The 16040-nt window shown below is 51.7% G+C and overlaps 1 protein-coding gene across 1 annotated transcript in view; it reads right to left on the bottom strand.

The window, feature by feature from the left end:
- Positions 1 to 495: 495 nt before the first annotated feature.
- The window catches only part of EFHD1 (EF-hand domain family member D1), a 31432-nt gene continuing 15887 nt past the window's right edge, over positions 496 to 16040 (bottom strand). The window contains exons 3-4 of the mRNA XM_014585267.2: positions 15886 to 16020; positions 496 to 1704 (exon numbers count right to left, since the gene is read on the bottom strand). Coding sequence (XP_014440753.1) covers positions 1570 to 1704; positions 15886 to 16020 — 270 coding nt within the window. The 3' untranslated portion in view covers positions 496 to 1569. The remainder of the gene's footprint in view (positions 1705 to 15885; positions 16021 to 16040) is intronic.

Genomic DNA, 16040 nt, shown 5'->3' with positions numbered 1-16040 from the left:
CGGGTCTGTGATGTGAACCGCAGTCGACTATGTGGGAGTCCAGTGACATAGCCATTACACTAACTGCTGGTCCCAGAAGTTTATTTCTTATAAGGTAGGAGGCAGGCCCACCATGCTGCCATAGACACTCCACCTCAGCCAGCTTGGACCCCAGCATGCACTCATGCACCCACCAGACTGAGAGAGAGAGATCACTCCCTTCCCATGAGGCATGGTCACGCTGTAACTCCTTCTCTATTTCTCCATCCTGTCAAGATTTCGGGCACATGTGCACACATGCTGAGTTTTTTTTCAGTGCTCCAGGTTCGGGATTCAAACTGAGCTATCAGTCTTGTGGGATCTGGCTCTCTACCCAGCAGACCACACAACCGGACCTTCATTTCTAATTGTACTTATAGTGACTGAAGATAAAACAGAAGCCCTGGGCTGGTCTTGGCCCCTACAGAGAACACTCCTCTCTCCCCTGATTCAAAAAAGACCAGAGGCACACTGCCGTGAGGGCCAAGTTCATTCGCGTAGTTTATTTGAAAAGAAATAGTTGTAAGGTAGGAAGGTACATCTTTTATTTTTATTGTCAAGACAGCCGATAATAGATGTAATAAATACATTAGGAATTTTTTTTAAAAAGTACATCGAATTCCTGGTATTCGTGAACAATCCCAAGAACTTACAAGATATAAAAACCTGGGTGGAGGGTACCTCACCTCAGTACCTTCGGGGGCAGACGCTGGAAACCAGTGGATGGTAAGGATGGCCATGGCCTTGGGGGTGTGGGGAAGCCCTGGACCTGCCACTGGGAACGTGAGGGTTCTACCCTACCACGATTCGCGTAGAGTCGGAGTTGACACGCGTCCTCCTGCTCGTCGCTATTCTAGTCGTTCTTTCCTCCTTACAGTTACGTAGCAGAGTACTGGAGAGTGGGCCACGACGGCAGTGGGGCCACACGGACGGAGGGCCACGGAGAGGGTGGGCCTGGGGGTGATGCTGAGGGGTCAGGAGAAGAGCGACGAGGAACAGAGCTCCCTATCTGTACCTTGCACGACCTCGCTGGGCGCTGCGCCCCGGATGGAGATGAGGCGGGTTGTGGTCCACCCTGGCCTCCCTTAGGGCCACCGTCACCAAAGATGCTGAAGCAGCTGAGAGAATCTGGCGGAGAATGAGAAAGGGAAGCCGGGGAAGCAGGGCAGGAGCGCAGAGAATTATCCAAGCAGGTGGGCAATGGCCCCTCTGAGGACAGAAGGAAAAGAAGAACTGTCTACACAAATCACCAAGAAAGGCTACTCTGACGTGGACTGGGGAGGGAAGGGGGAAAGTAGAGGCTGCCCACGAGGCCAGCTCTGGCTCTGGGCGACAGAGGAGCCCAGGCAGGGGAAGAGGCCAGCAGGGCACTGGGCCAAGCCCAGGACCCTCGCAGAGGAACTTGGACAGTGGGACAAGAGAGTGCCGCTGGCCCCCTGGGACTTGGTGGCCAGTGGGCGTGGAGGCTAGTTCAGGGAGGGGGTGGCAGGGGGTGGGGGTGACGGGGCATCAGTGAGGCACAGTGGTGGACGGGGCTCAAGGGCACCCAGACTATGTGCTGAAGGTGGCCTTGAGCTCCCGGAAGGCCGCCTGGCGGAGCTGCCTCTCCTCCTCCTCCCGCTTCCGCTCTTCTTGCTCGGCTTTTAACTCTGCTTCGAACTTGCTGGACGATGACAAGGCTTGTGCCTGCAGAGAAACAGGAAAAACAGGCCAACGCGTCAGGGAGGGCAAGAGGCCCTCGGAGACGCTGACGCCGATGCCCTGGCTGGCAGATGGTCGAGCAGACCTGGCGACAGGGGCAGCTGGCCCTGCAGAAGGCAGGGTGCATGCCCCCCCACCTTTGGTATTCACAGCTTTGCTTGTTCGTTGTTATTGTTTTTTAAGGTTTTTGCCCCCAGGTCCAGGATTCGAACCTCAGTGGGCCATGTAGGAGTCTAGCACCTTAACCACTTTGCCACCTGTTGGTCCCAGAAGCTAGTTTTGTTAGTGCAGACACCATCATGATGCCTGTGGTGCCACCTAAGCTTCTGTCTGCTAGGCTGGTCTTTCCACGTCCCTTCTTTTCAGGATACTGTTCAACATCCCCGTTTACCGCCCACTTCTCCATCCCTGCAACTTCACGGTAAGTATTTGCTTCTAGGGAAAAACAAAGTGAAATGAAGCCACCCACGAGAGCTGGACTGAGAGAGCCTCACCCACCCGAGACAGGGCCGTGCCTTTACCACACGCTGTTTGCCTCAAAGGCCACAGTTTTCTCTTCTTTTCTTTTCTTTTCTTTTTTTCTTTTCTTTCTTTTCTCTTCTCTTCTCTTCTTTTCTTTTCCTCTTTTCTCTTTTGGAGAGTTTTTTGCTATGGGGTATGTGTGCTCACCAGAAAGACAGAGAGACAGAAAGCAAGAAATCACCCCCCAGGGGGGATGAAGGCCACAGTTTTCAGTCAATACTACTGTTTAATTGCCCACTGAAATGTTCATTTTCTCAAGAGAAGTCATTTCAAGTTTAGTTCTAAATATGACATGTTTTTGTGGGTACTGCCTACAGGATTTGGTGCCCTTTGTTTTTTTTTGTTTTTGTTTTTGTTTTGTTTTTAATTTTAGAGGTATTTTTCCTATAGGGCTCATGTGCTCACTTGAGGAACAGAAGCGAGAAATCGCCCCCCGGGGGGGGATGACCATGCCGCAATCCCTTCTCCGCCCATGTCCCCTCCGGATCTTGGGCACACATGCACACGCACTTGGAACGAGTTTTAGGCTGTGGGGTGCGGGACTTGAACTGTGGTTGACTATGTGGGAGTCCAGTGACATAACCATTTCACCATCTGCTGGTCCCAAACTTTAGGTTTTTGTTTTTGTTTTTAACCTAACGATTTGTCTTCATCAGTCATATCAGATGAATCTACCGAAGTCCTCTCTATTCTACAACTCATTATTTCTTTGTGTCTCATTAACTTGGTAAAGTTTGTAAATACCACACTGGGCACGTTCATTATGTTAATTAAGACTACTGAAGTGCAGGCCAAAGGGGTTGTTTTGAAGTACACCCCCATCATCGCAGGCGAAGCACCCATTCCCCACACCCTTGCCAACACTTAGCATTAATGCTTGTCCTGTATGCAGATCAGATGGGCCAAAACATGGCCACCTTTTAAGCTGTCCCCTTTGGTTAACTGCCCAATTGCATCTTTTGCCCATTTTTCTATTCAGCTATTTTTTTGTTTTGTTTCGCAGATCTTTACATAAGTTAGACATTAGTCTCTCTGTTTTTTTCTCTCTCTCTTTTTAGATTTTTGCCAAAGGGCATGTGTGCTCACCAGAGAGAGACAGAGAGAGAAATCACCCCCCCAGGGGGGGATGGCCATGCCACAGTCCCTTTTCCTCCATTCTCTTCTCGGAATTGTGGGCACACACTCATCTGGTGTATTTTTCAAGCTGCTCGGTCCAACACTGAAACAGCATAGTTGGCCACGTGGGGTCCAGCAGCCTTGACCATCATGCTACCTGGCTGGTCCCCTGAATCTCTTTATAAATCATCGTTTTTTTTCTTTTCTTTTTTTTTCTTTTTAGGATAGGTTTTTGCTATAGGGCGTGTGCGCTCGCCAGACAGACAGAGAGAGACAGAGAGACAGAAAGCAAGAAATCACCCCCTAGGGGGGATGGTCATGCCGCAGTCCCTTCTCCTCCATTCTCCTCTCGGGATCTTGCACGCGCACGCACACGCACCCAGCGTGAGTTGAAGCCACCGGGTCCAGGACTTGAACCGTGGTCGACTACATGGGAGTCCAGCAACATAGCCATTACGCCAACTGCTGGTTCCAAATAATCATATTTTCTACTTATTGTCTCAAATTTTATAGGAAAGCATCCCCTCTATTGAGCTTTAGATGACTCTACAATGATGTATCATAATAGCTAATTAATTTTTTAAAAAAGACTTTGCCATGGGGTGTGCGTGCTTGCCAGAGAGAGACAGAGAAAGTGAGAGTGAAAGTGAGAAATCACCCCTTGGGGGATGGCCATGCCATAGTCCCTTCTCCTCCATTCTCCTGGAATTTGGGGGATGTATGCACACATGCCCAACATGATTTTCAAGTGGCTGGGTCTGGGACTCAAACCATTGTCAGCCATATGGGGGTTTAACACCTTACCTACCATGCCATCTTCTAGCCCCTCTATTGTCAGCCATATGGGGGTTTAACACCTTACCTACCATGCCATCTTCTAGCCCCTCTCTCATTATTATTATTTTTTTTTTGAGAGGTTTTTGCTATAGGGTACATGTGGTTGCCAGAAGGATAGAGAGACAGAAAGCGAGAAATCACCCTTCACGGGGGATGGCATGCTGCAATCCCTTCTCTTCCATTCTCCTCTCAGGATCTTGGGCACGCACGCACCCACACCCGGCGTGAGTTTAAGCCGCCGGGTCTGGGACTCGAACCGCAGTTGACTACATGGGAGCAACATAGCCATTATGCCATTATAGCAACATAGCCATTACGCCAACTGCTGGTCCCAACTCTCTCATTATTTTTAAGTTTACTTATTTGTTTCTTCCACGAGCAAGAGGGACAGAGACAGCGTCCCCAGTGTGGTCCTGATGCCACGGACATCCCAGTCTCAGCCAGTCCCAGATCACGGGCACACATGCCAGGTGTCCTCAGGGAGGTCTCTGGATATGGGCTTGGAACCTCCCCATGCGTCCAGCTCTCAGAGTGTTGCATTTTATTGCTGGGCCACTGGATGGCTCCCCTTTGTTATATATATATTTTCACTATTTTTTAAATTTGCTGTAAGGCACATGCACTTGCCACAGAGAGATGGGAAAAGTGAGAAAACACCTCCAGAGGAGATGGCCACACCACAATCCCTTCTCCTCCATTATCCTCAGAATTTGGGGCATGTACACACATGGGTTTGCTGGGTGTTTCAAGTCAGCGGGTCCAGGACTTGAATCGTGCAGTCAGCCATGTGGGAAGCAGCCACCTAACCACCATGCCACCGGCTGGCCTCCTCTTCATTAATTTTGAACCAGCCCGTCCCTGTGTTTCTCTCAAACTGCCTCGTTCCCTCTCTTGATCAGCGTCCACGTTTTGGTGGCTTCGGCCAGTTCTGACTCACACACTCATCTGCAGTTTGGTAGCTGAGATCTGCCGTCTCAGGTACTCTTTAGTCCCTCATGATTTTCAACTAGTTGTGCTCTCAGTAGCCCAATACAGATGCTTGCATTTTCATGAAACATCACGACATGCATTTTCTTTTTTCAAGAGAGATTTTTGCTATAGGGCACTTATGCTCACTAGAGACACAGAGAGACAGAAAATGAAAAACCACCACCATCACCGCCCCCCCGCCCCGCCGGGGAGGGATGGCCACACCACGGTCTCTTGTCCTCTGGTCTCTCAAGATCTTGGGCATGCACGCACACGCATCCCGCATGCAGTTTAAGCCACCAGGTCGAGGACTTGAACTGCCGTCAACTACATGGGAGTCCAGCAACATAACCACTACGCCATCTGCTGGTCCCCACTATATGGATATTTTTCCAAGTTCTCTTATATTCCACAGGGGTCCATGCCTGAAGATAGCCTAACTGGGAACCAGCAGTTAGCGTAATGGCTATGTCGCTGGACTCCCACATAGTCGACCGCGGTTCGTGTCCCGGACCCGGTGGCTTAAAACTCACGCCGGGCGCGTGTGCGTGCGTGCCCAAGATCCCAAGAGGAGAATGGAGGAGAAGGGATTGCGGCGTGACCATCCCCCCTGGGGGGTGATTTCTCGCTTTCTGTCTCTATGTCTCTCTCTGTCTGTCTGGCGAGCGCACGCGCCCTACAGTGAAAATCTCTCAAAAAAAAAAAAAAAAAAATAAAGATAGCCTAACTCAGCACAGCAGCAGCAAGTGTTGTTCTCACTTGCGGAATCAAGAGGCGGCGGCTGAGAAACTGAGTTTCCCGAATGTCCCAGGTGCTCCCTAGGCACCTGGGCCCCTGCCTGGCCCGCAGCCTCGCACGGCACCGTTCCGCAGCCCAGCAGTTCTTGTCCTGCGTGACCTTTGCAGCTATCCCTCTCCCTCTGGTCCCACCTAGGGGCAAACACCTTGAGCCCTTCCGTCTCTGCTCTTCAGCCAGCCTCCAAGAACTCCCAGTCTCCCTTCACCAAAGCCTCAAGCTCCTCTTCCCTGGGGGCCGGCCCTGGCTTACCTTCCAGGCCAGCATCCATTGTTACAGTACCCTTGACACTCAACCCGCACTTCTGCCTCACACACTGTCACCCCCACGAGGTCCTCACATGGATGCCCATGTGTGCTGCGTGTCCAGGCTGAGAACCCACTTCCCCTCGAAGTCTCACGAGGATAGAATCTGGGTCCACTGTGATGCCAGGGCCTCTAGTTTGGGCAGAGTCTGCAATGGGGCTCAGCCTCCTCCCTGCATCTCCTTCCCCAGAGCCCTCACCAGCCGCCACAGCCCTCTGCGGACCTCGCCCCCTCCTCGTCCTCCCTTATTTGTGGGAAAAACAGGGGAATACTTCCACACTGGGCTCCCCCTCACTGTGCTTTCAGGTGCGGGGGGTGGGGGAGTGAGACCCTGGGCAGTTCACTGAACAGCTCTGAGTCCAGAGGTATCCGAGAGCTGGCTTATACCTGCTCAAAAGCCAGTCATGGAATTTTGGAAACTTTGTGAGTTGGTTATTAAGTAAAGCTATTATTGAAAATTAAATTAAATTAAGTCTAGTAAATGCAGAAGTAATAGGTGTGAGTAAGCCGGGCCGGCAGGCAGCATGGAAGTTAAAGCGCTGGATCGCACACAGCCAGCTGTGCGGTTCTGCGTCCTGGACCCAGCAGTCGGAAATCACACCGGGCTCGTGTGTGTGGGTGCCCAAAACCCCGGGAGGGAAGTGGAGAAGAAAGGCTTTTGGCATGGCCATCCCCAAGGGGGTGATTTCTCACGTTCCCCCTCTCTCTAGTTCTCTCTCTGACGAGCACGTGTGTTCTATAACAAAAGAAAAAAACTTTAAAAAGTAGAAGTCATCGCTTCCTGATGATTTTCGTGCAAGGCCTTTGAGGCTGCCTGCGTCTGCTGTACCTTAAAGGCAGAGACATGCGTGGCAACATGCTGCTGTGAGTCCCCTCTCAGCGGAGAGACTCCGCCACCATCCAGGTCACATGGGAGCCTGACAGGAATCTCAGGGGAATCAAGAAATGCTCCCACTTAGGGCTTGATGTATTGTTTCATTAACTATATAAACAATCTGGGTTTTTACATTTTGTTTTACTTTGTTTTTAGTTTGCTACAGGACATGTGTGCACCCCAGAGAGAGACAGAGAGAAGAGAGAGAAAGTGAGAAAGCACCCCCTGCCCCCCCGGGGAGGATGGACACACTGCAATCCCTTTTCCTCCATTCTCTCAGGATTTGGGGCACACATGCCTGGTGGTTGGTTTTTTTTTTTTTTTTTTTTTTTGGACGTTTTTCCTTTAGGGCGGTCGCTTTTGAGAGGTTTTCACTATAGGGTGCGTGCACTTGCCAGACAGACAGAGAAAGAGACATAGAGACAGAAAGCGAGAAATCACCCCCCAGGGGGGATGGTCACGCTGCAATCCCTTCTCCTCCATTCTGCTCTCGGGATCTTGGGCACGCACGCGCACACACGTCCGGCGTGAGTTTTAAGCCACCGGGTCCGGGGCGCAAACTGCGGTCGACTATGTGGGAGTCCAGCAACATAGCCTTACGCTAACTGCTGGTTCCCACGCCTGGTGTGTTTTTCAAGCTGCTGGGACCGGGACTCAAGCCGCACAACTGGCCATGTAGGACCCACCTGCTTAAGCACTACACCACCTGGCTGACCAACAACCTTTTATTCCTATTGTTAAGTTTTATTTCTCCCATGAGAGAGGGGAAAGTACCCCAAACAGGGTCATCCTGCTGCCACCCACGCCCGGTCTCAGCCATCCCAGGTCGCAGGCACATGTGTGCACCCAGTGCGCTCAGGGAGGTCCTAGGATATAAACCAGAGGACCTTGGCCTCTGGTCCAGGTGTGTCGCTGCATCACCACCTGGCCCTGACTTTCCCTAACTGTATCTTTTTAATATTTTCTGCATGTTGGGACCAGCAGTTGGCATAATGGCTATGTCGCTGGAATCCTGTGTAGTCGACCGCGGTTCACGTCCTGGACCCGGTGGCTTAAACTCACACCGGGCGCATGTGCGTGCGTGCCCAGGATCCTGAGAGGAGAATGGAGGAGAAGGGATTGCGGCGTGGCCATCCCTCCTGGAGGATGATTTCTTGCTTTCTGTCTCTTTGTCTCTCTCTGTCTTTCTGGCATGCACACGCACCCTATAGCAAAAATTTCCCCAAAAACATTTTTTTCCTGCACATTGGGAAAATGTTAAAAATGCAGATTAAACTTCAAAATGTGTGGTGTCTCTAGCCTTTCCATTATGAACAGCTCCAAAATATTGAGACTATTCTTCCATTATTTGAAAACCACCATCAAATTCAGCCAAAAGTTCCTCAAATCGTTGAAGAATAAAGTTCAAACATATGTCCTTTTACTCTTCTTTTACAAATTGGTTTACACAAAATATCACTCAACATTTGCACTGGAACTGTTTTGTTTTTTTTTAATTTTTTTGCTGCAGCATGTGTGTGCTTGCTAGAGAGGTGGGGGTGGGGGAAGTGAGCAATCGTCCCCCCCAGGGCGGAGAGGAGACACCTCACTTCCTTCTCCTCCACTCTTTTCCCAGGATTTTGGGCACTGATGTACATGCAGCTAGCATGTTTTTCAAGTTGCTGGGTCTGGGACTCAAACCATGTACTTGGCCATGTTGGAATCCAGCTGACTTAACCACCATGCCACTGGCTGGCCCCTGAACTGTATTCATCATAGACTGGCTCCAACAACTGAGCAAAAATCAAAGCGTGCATTCTCAGAGGATCAGGAGGCTATGTGGAATCCATGAGAAAGGTAAGGCATTTTTTAAATCATGTACTACATATTCCTTATACGATTTCTAATAACTTTTCTGCGTGTATACACGGAGGTGCTATTCAGAGAGCCAGCTGCCAAACATTTGCCAACAAAGTCCTGCCTCAGGGGCCAGACAGAGCACAGTGATGAGACACAACACCGACACCGTGAGGCTGACTCCTCGAGAAGGTTCTGGGTTCACACGTGGAGATCTCCCTCCACCCACCAGGCAAACGTGTGCCCACAGTCGGGCTGGCTGAAGCTGGGGGTGGATCGCAACATGAAGACCCCACTTGAGTGACGTCTCTGTCTCTCTCTCCTCATGGAAAAATAGATTATTGAAAAGGAAAAAGAAAATCACAGTCTAAGCCTCAATTTCCTCATCTGCAAAAAGGGATAATAACACCGACCTCCAGAGGGTTCGTGTAAGTGACAGCTACTACATGGATTTGAAGTGGCCAGCATCAACACTCAGGTGTGCTAGTCGCTGTGCCTCCCAGCGTTCCCGGCCAGGCTGGGGAAGGCCTTGGTAACCCGTTTGCACGGGCTCTCCTTGTCCACTGTCAACACCCTCTTTCCTCTGGGTCCTGTGAGCTCCCCGTCAACCACTCGACTCTTCCTCGACGTTCAGGTGTCTTTTCCCACAACTATCTCTCTGTGACCCAGAAGTATGCCGATGTCTTCTCCGAACTGAAAACAGCCCCCCAATTCTTCTAGCACAAGCTATCCTCCCACCTGCGCCAGGTGGTCTCTAGACAGAAGAGGCAGCGATGGGGGCTCTTCCTCCTCAGGTCCTGTGACCTGGTCGCACGGTGACCCTGGTGACTCGACAAGCTCTGCTAACCCATCTGCTGAGCCCAAGGCTGCTATTCTGGCCTCGTCGTTATTGGATTTCATCTCTTCTCCTCCTCCTCGTCCTTTAAACATTTATTTATTTATTTGCTGTTATTTTCAAACTGCCCAATCTGGGACTTGAACTGCAGTCAACCATGTGGGAACCCAGCACCTTAACCACCACATCACCTGCTGGTCCATCTTCTTTTTAAATTTCTATATAGGGCATGTGTGCTCACCAAAGAGAGACAGAGTGGTGGGGAGGGTGAAAAATCACCTCCCAAGGGGGATGGCCACGCTGCAATCCCTTCCCCTCCATTCTCCTCTCAGGACTTTGGGCATGCACAGGTGCTTGGCATGTTTTTCGAGCCTCCAGGTACAGAACTTGAACCACATAGTCAGCCATGTGGGATCCACCACCTTAACCACTATGATACTGGCTGGCCCCTGAAAACTGCTCCTATCCTTCCCAGGGTCTCCTTACATCTTCCATAATACCTTTCCTCTGAAGGCCTAAATGCCAGCCTTCGGGTCGCCATTCTGATCCACCATTGGCCAATCTCTAGCTCTTGGATTTCAACTTGTAGCTTATTGAGAACAGCTCCTGTGGCCGGTGTTGTTGCGTGACTGTAGGGGCCCGCAGGCAGCATAGTGGTTAAGGTACTGGACTCCCACATGGCCGACTGAAGTTCCAGTCCTGGACCCCAGTGGCCTGAAACTCACACCAGGCACCTGTGCACGCATGCCTAAAATCTCAAGAGAAGAATGGAGAAGGGCCTTGGTCATCCCCCCTAGAGGGGTGGTGATTTCTCATTTTCCCTCTCTCTGTCTCTCTGTCTCTGTCTCTCTCTAGTAAGTACTGTGGCCTATGAAAAGAACCCTTAAAAACAAACAAATCAACAACAACGACAAAAATGCATTTCCTTCTTTCTTCCTATGAATATAAAGAACTCACCTGGCACATTGCCTTGGGCCTAAGTGAGACCGCCCCACCCCTGGCTCCTGCAAAGCCCAAAGGGTAATGATATTCTAGGCCTCACCAGTGGTTGGTCAGGCATGAGCGTGGTAGGAGAGTCATCCCTTGACCCTCAGTATCTCTCCTAGCAGCGTGGTGACAGCGAGGCACACAGGGGCCCAGGACAGCAGCCTCCCATGCAGCTGGCTGTGGCCAGTTCTGTCCAACAGGACACCATCGGAAACGATGCTCTCCCGAAGGAGGGCCATGCCTTTTCTGTGCCTGGTCACTGTACACTTGATGCCCAACCCCAGTTTATGACTCTTCCTCCTCAGAACACCCCTATTCTTGGGGGATGGAGTCCTCGCTTGATTAAAAATATTACTAACAGGGCCAGCAGGTGGTGTGGTGATTAAGGGTCCTGGACTTCCACATGGTCAACTGATGAGGTTTGAGTCCCGGATCTGGCGGCTTGCTTTCTCATTTTCCATCTTTCTCTCTCTCTCTCTTTGTCTCCCTCTGGTCAAATTAAAATAAATAAAGTTAAATAAAATACTTCTTTTAAAAAAAGATCATCAACAACTTTCTCCAAAGTTCTACAACCTCAGGGCACTTCACCCCCCTCCTCCAATCACGTGCTCATGAACACAAAGTCTGGAGAGCTTTCAGTCCAGCCCCACCTCCCCACTAGCCCCCTTGTCACAACCCTCACTGGACAGAGACCTCTGCTCCAGACAACTCTGGAAGCTGCGGAGTCCAGCCCCTCCCCAGGCAAGTCCATCCTGGCTGTGCCACCGCCCCCGCATCAAGGCCGGGCTCCAACAGCTTCACAGGCTCCCCAGCACCCACAGCTGTGCTTCCCGAGCCTGGCTGCCCATTCCACCCAAGCTCGGCCACACTCACTCCCTAGGCTCCACCCTAGAGAAATCCCAGGTATGTCTGAAAGGGGCCTGGAAAACTGGTCCGCAGGTGGATCTGGTACACAGCAAGGTCCGACCTCTCCAACCCTGTGTTCAGAGAGAGGTTGCCCTGAGCCTTGGGGAGGCCATAGCCTCCCGTCTGTCATGTACAGTGCGTCCAGGGCCACCCCATCTCAGAGCCACCTCTGTGTGTGCGTGGAGCGCCAAAGGGTGGGAAGGCTGGCCCAGTCTCTGATCTCCATGCTTTCCTCCTGGTTTCCACTCCCAGCCACGTCGCCAGCCCTGCCCCCTCCCGCGGACACCTCCCAGCTCCCACAGCCTTGCCCTCCAGGCCTCCGAGCCTTCCTCCTGCATTCCCACGGTGGCAACGCCCTCCCTCTCCTGATTACTAGGTGAATCCCCATTCATCTCTGCACATCGGCCACACCGGCGGCTGCTTTATGGCCCGCTCCCAGATTCATGGGGCCATGTGCTCCATGAGCTGCCCAGGCAAGTGTTGAGGAGGGCCATTACAGCCAGGCGCTGCCATTACACAGACAACGCCCACCTGCCTCAGAGGCTGGGCGGGAGCAGACAGATGGGCAGGACTGGGTGAGACCATTTTTATTGTTATTCTTTTCATCTTTTCTCCTGGCTATAGAAGTAATGTGCACATATTATAAAACATTACAGAAACATAAAACGAGTCCCTCGGACATAATTATTACTAATACTTTGACATGTAATTATCTAGGATGTATTTTCGGGGAGGGTTTGCAATAGGGTGTGTGCCCTCACTGGAGAGACAGAGAGAAGGCCAGAGAGAAATCACCCCCGGGGGATGGCCACGCCACAATCCCTTCTCCTTCATTTTCTTCTCAGGAGTTTTGGGCATGCACACACACGTCTGCCATCATTTTTAAGCTGTTGGGCCCATGGCTCAAACCACGGTCAGCCGAGTGCGAGTCCAGCACCTCACACTATGTTACCTGCTGGCCCCTTGGTCTGTGGTGTAATTAACATTTAACCAAACTGGGTTTCGAACATACCGTGTGCGACATTTACTTTGGACATCTGTCATACACACACGCAGCTGCAGCTTGGTTCGAGTCCTGGACCCGGTGGCTTAAACTCACGCCAGGTGTGTGTGCGTGCGTGCCCAAGATACTGAGAGGAGAAGGGATTGCAGCGTGGTCATCCGCCCTGGGGGATGATTTCTCGCTTTCTGGCTCTCTGTCTCTCTCTCTGTCTTTCTGGCAAGCGCGCGCACCCAATAAGAAAAAACCTCTCCCCAAAAAAGAAAAAAAAATCCCAAGAGGAGAATAGAGGAGAAGGAATTGCAGCATGGCTACGCCTCCCTGGGAGTGATTTCTCACTTCCCTCTCTCCTTAACTCTCTCCAAGGAGCACACACGCCATATGGCAAAAACCTAAACAAAACTAATAATCTCGAGAAGAGTGGAGAAGGGACGGAGGCACAGCCATCTCCCTTGGGGAGCGCTCTCATTCTCTCCCCACTCCCATCTCTCTCCAGCTAGCGCACGTGCCCTGTACCAAGTTGTTTTTGTTTGTTTGTTTGAAGAGGAAAAAATTTCATTTCCACGTGTAATCAAGGCCAGCAGAAGAGGATGAGCTATCCCAACCTGGGCAGTCAGGGAGAGCAGCCAGAGGAGGCAACTCCTTCGTGTGAGTCTGAGACGATTTTCTAAACAGGCATTTGGGCATTTCCAGCAGGTACTAAGGGCCAGTGTGAAAAGGCGTGGTAGCATTTGAAGGGGCTGGATGAAGCTAGATGGGGGGTCAGAGTCGGACTGTAACAGGCCTGGAGTGCCCAGATAAGACATTCCAGACTCATCCCCCTTTCTACCAGAGAACGTAGCACGCCGGCCTCAGAGTGGACAGAAGATCGCGTCCTGCTGACCTCAGGTCTCAGTCCCCGGGCCTTCCCCAAGACATCACAGGAGGCGTGCAAACGCCGACTCGGTTCATGAACGGAGAGGCCCCATCCCACCAGGACTAAGCCTTCCGGGGAAAGGCCCTGGGACACACAGTGCAGGGGTCCCGGGTGAAGGGAGTGGTCGGCCTGTTGCTGACACTGTCAGACGGGAGCACGAGGAATTCAGGAGTGGTCGTGGCAGGATGATGGACTCTCTCTGAGCAGCTTCCCAAGAAGTGAGAACAGGGTCGTGCTTGGCGGTCTGTGCAGGCCGACATACGTGCCCAAGGACACCTTATCTCTGGGCAAGAACCTGGAGCAAGATACCACTCCACAAGAGGCTGGCTCCTGCCTGGAGCGAGGCCGGCCCCAACTGCTCACTTCATACGGAGGCTCACCGTGAACCAAGCATTTGCTAAACGCTCTCAGGCAAACTCATTCAGCCCCCTGAGCACTCCTACGGTCACGCCCATGGTCTACATAATCTGAGGCACAGGGAAGCAGTGGGGTAAGGAGGGGGTGCAGTCTGAACAGGAGCTATGCTCTGCCCCACTGCACCCCCGCTGCTCCAGTCAGTCGGGATTTGGAGGACTCTCCCGGTCTCTTTCTCCAGGCAGACTCTGCAGAGATGAAAACGACAGTGGCTGGCTGTAGGTGGGCTCACTGAGGGTCTGTGGCACATGAGGACACGAAGGAATGGAAGCACCCAGCGGGCTCTGGGACAGGTGCTGGAGGTCCCTTCCGAACTCCCAGCACTGCCAACGGAGCACTTGCCCATGCCAACCATGCCAGCCTCCTCTGGCCCCGCTGCCCACCTGCTTACGACATAAGTGTTTAAGCTGTGAAGTGAAGAGAGCTATCAAAGAATCTCAGCTGTGCTTTGGGGTAGAAAGGAGTTCTTCAGGGACCAGCAGGTGGCGTGGTGGTGAAGGGCAACGGGACTCCCATAAAGCGGTCTGAGTCCCAGATCTGGTGGCGCTCTCTCTCTCTCTCTCTCTCTCTCTCTCTCTGTCCTTCTCTGGTCAAAATGAAAGAAAAGAAGGAAGGAAGGAAGGAAGGAAAGAAGGGAGGGAGGGAGGGAGGGAGGAAGAGAGGGAGGAAAGAAGGAAGGAAAGAAGGAAAGAAGGTTGGTTTTTAAAAAAAGGAACAAGAAAGGATTTCTTTGGGAAAGTGGATCAGGAGTTGACCTTGGGACTTACCCCATAGTACAGCAGTTAAATACTGTGCAGAGGAAGCCAGATTCAATATGGATAACCAGGGTTTGAGCTCCTGCCCCGGCAGCTTGAAAAACACATTGGGTGCAAGGGAATGTTCCCAGGATCCCGACAGGATGGAGACTCGGAGGAAGAGGGGTTACAGCATGACCAGGCTGTGGTGGCCTCTCCCTCTGTCCCTCTCTCGTGTACTCACATGCACACTTGTGCACCCGCCCTCTGGCATTGGCCTTAGAGCACAACACCAGCAAAGCTGTTTGAATCTCAAGTCGGGATCCAACATATTTGCCATTTGGTTGTTTTTCTGGTTTGTATTTATTTTTCTCTTTGTTCCTTTGTTTAGTTTTTGCCATAGGGTGCATGCACTCACTAGAGAGAGACAGACAGGGTGAGGGGGTAAGAAGTCACCCCGGGGAAACGGTCGTGCCGCAATCCCTTCTCCTCTATTTTCCTCTCAGGATTTTGGGCACCCAGGCACAGGATGATTTTGTAGCTGCCAGGTGTGAGGCTTGAACCACGGAGTCAGCCATGTGGGATCTAGCCCCCTTAACCTCCACACCACCTGCTGGCTCGCAGACACACTCTGATTACCTAGCACATGTACATGTTCTACAGACAATTCTCAACTCGCGACGCTTAGACTTATGATTTCTTCACTTTCCCATGGTGCAAAAGTGAGACAGAGTCAGGAGAAACTGCTCCAGGTCCCCATACAACCTTTCTGCTTTTCGCTTCCGGTACAGTAATCAATAAATTCCATGAGATATTCAATATCTTGTCACAAAGGAGGCTTTGTGTTAGACAACTCACCCAGCAGGTGTTCTGAGCATGTTCGGGTAGGCTAGGTGAGGCTACGGCGTTTGGTAGGGCAAGCGTGTCCCACACATTTCAACTGAGGGATAGTTTTGACGTAGGCTTTCATGTGGATGTAACCCTCTCATAAATCACGCAGCTCTGTACATACTTCAGGCGTGGCTGTCCCAGCGTCCCGAGTGAGTTAATGTGACAGTCACCGGGCTAGATGAGGGCGGTCCTGCTGGCAGGGTGGGGGAGAGAGCTCCACAATACCTACCTTGGCTTCGAAGAAGTGCTTGGCACCTTTGACACCCTCCAGGGCAACGTCGATCTCGGAGAGCTTTGCCAGCGCCATCAGCCCGCTGTCCTCCTGGAGCTCCCCGGCTGCAGCCTTGTGGAAAATGAGCAGGAACTAGAGGAGGAAGAAAGGCA

This window comes from Tupaia chinensis, unplaced genomic scaffold, assembly GCF_000334495.1.
Source record: "Tupaia chinensis unplaced genomic scaffold, TupChi_1.0 Scaffold149383_1, whole genome shotgun sequence".
Lineage (NCBI taxonomy): Eukaryota > Metazoa > Chordata > Mammalia > Scandentia > Tupaiidae > Tupaia > Tupaia belangeri.
The sequence above is the reverse complement of the archived record's forward strand: the minus strand, read 5'-3'. Positions and strand labels throughout refer to the sequence as shown.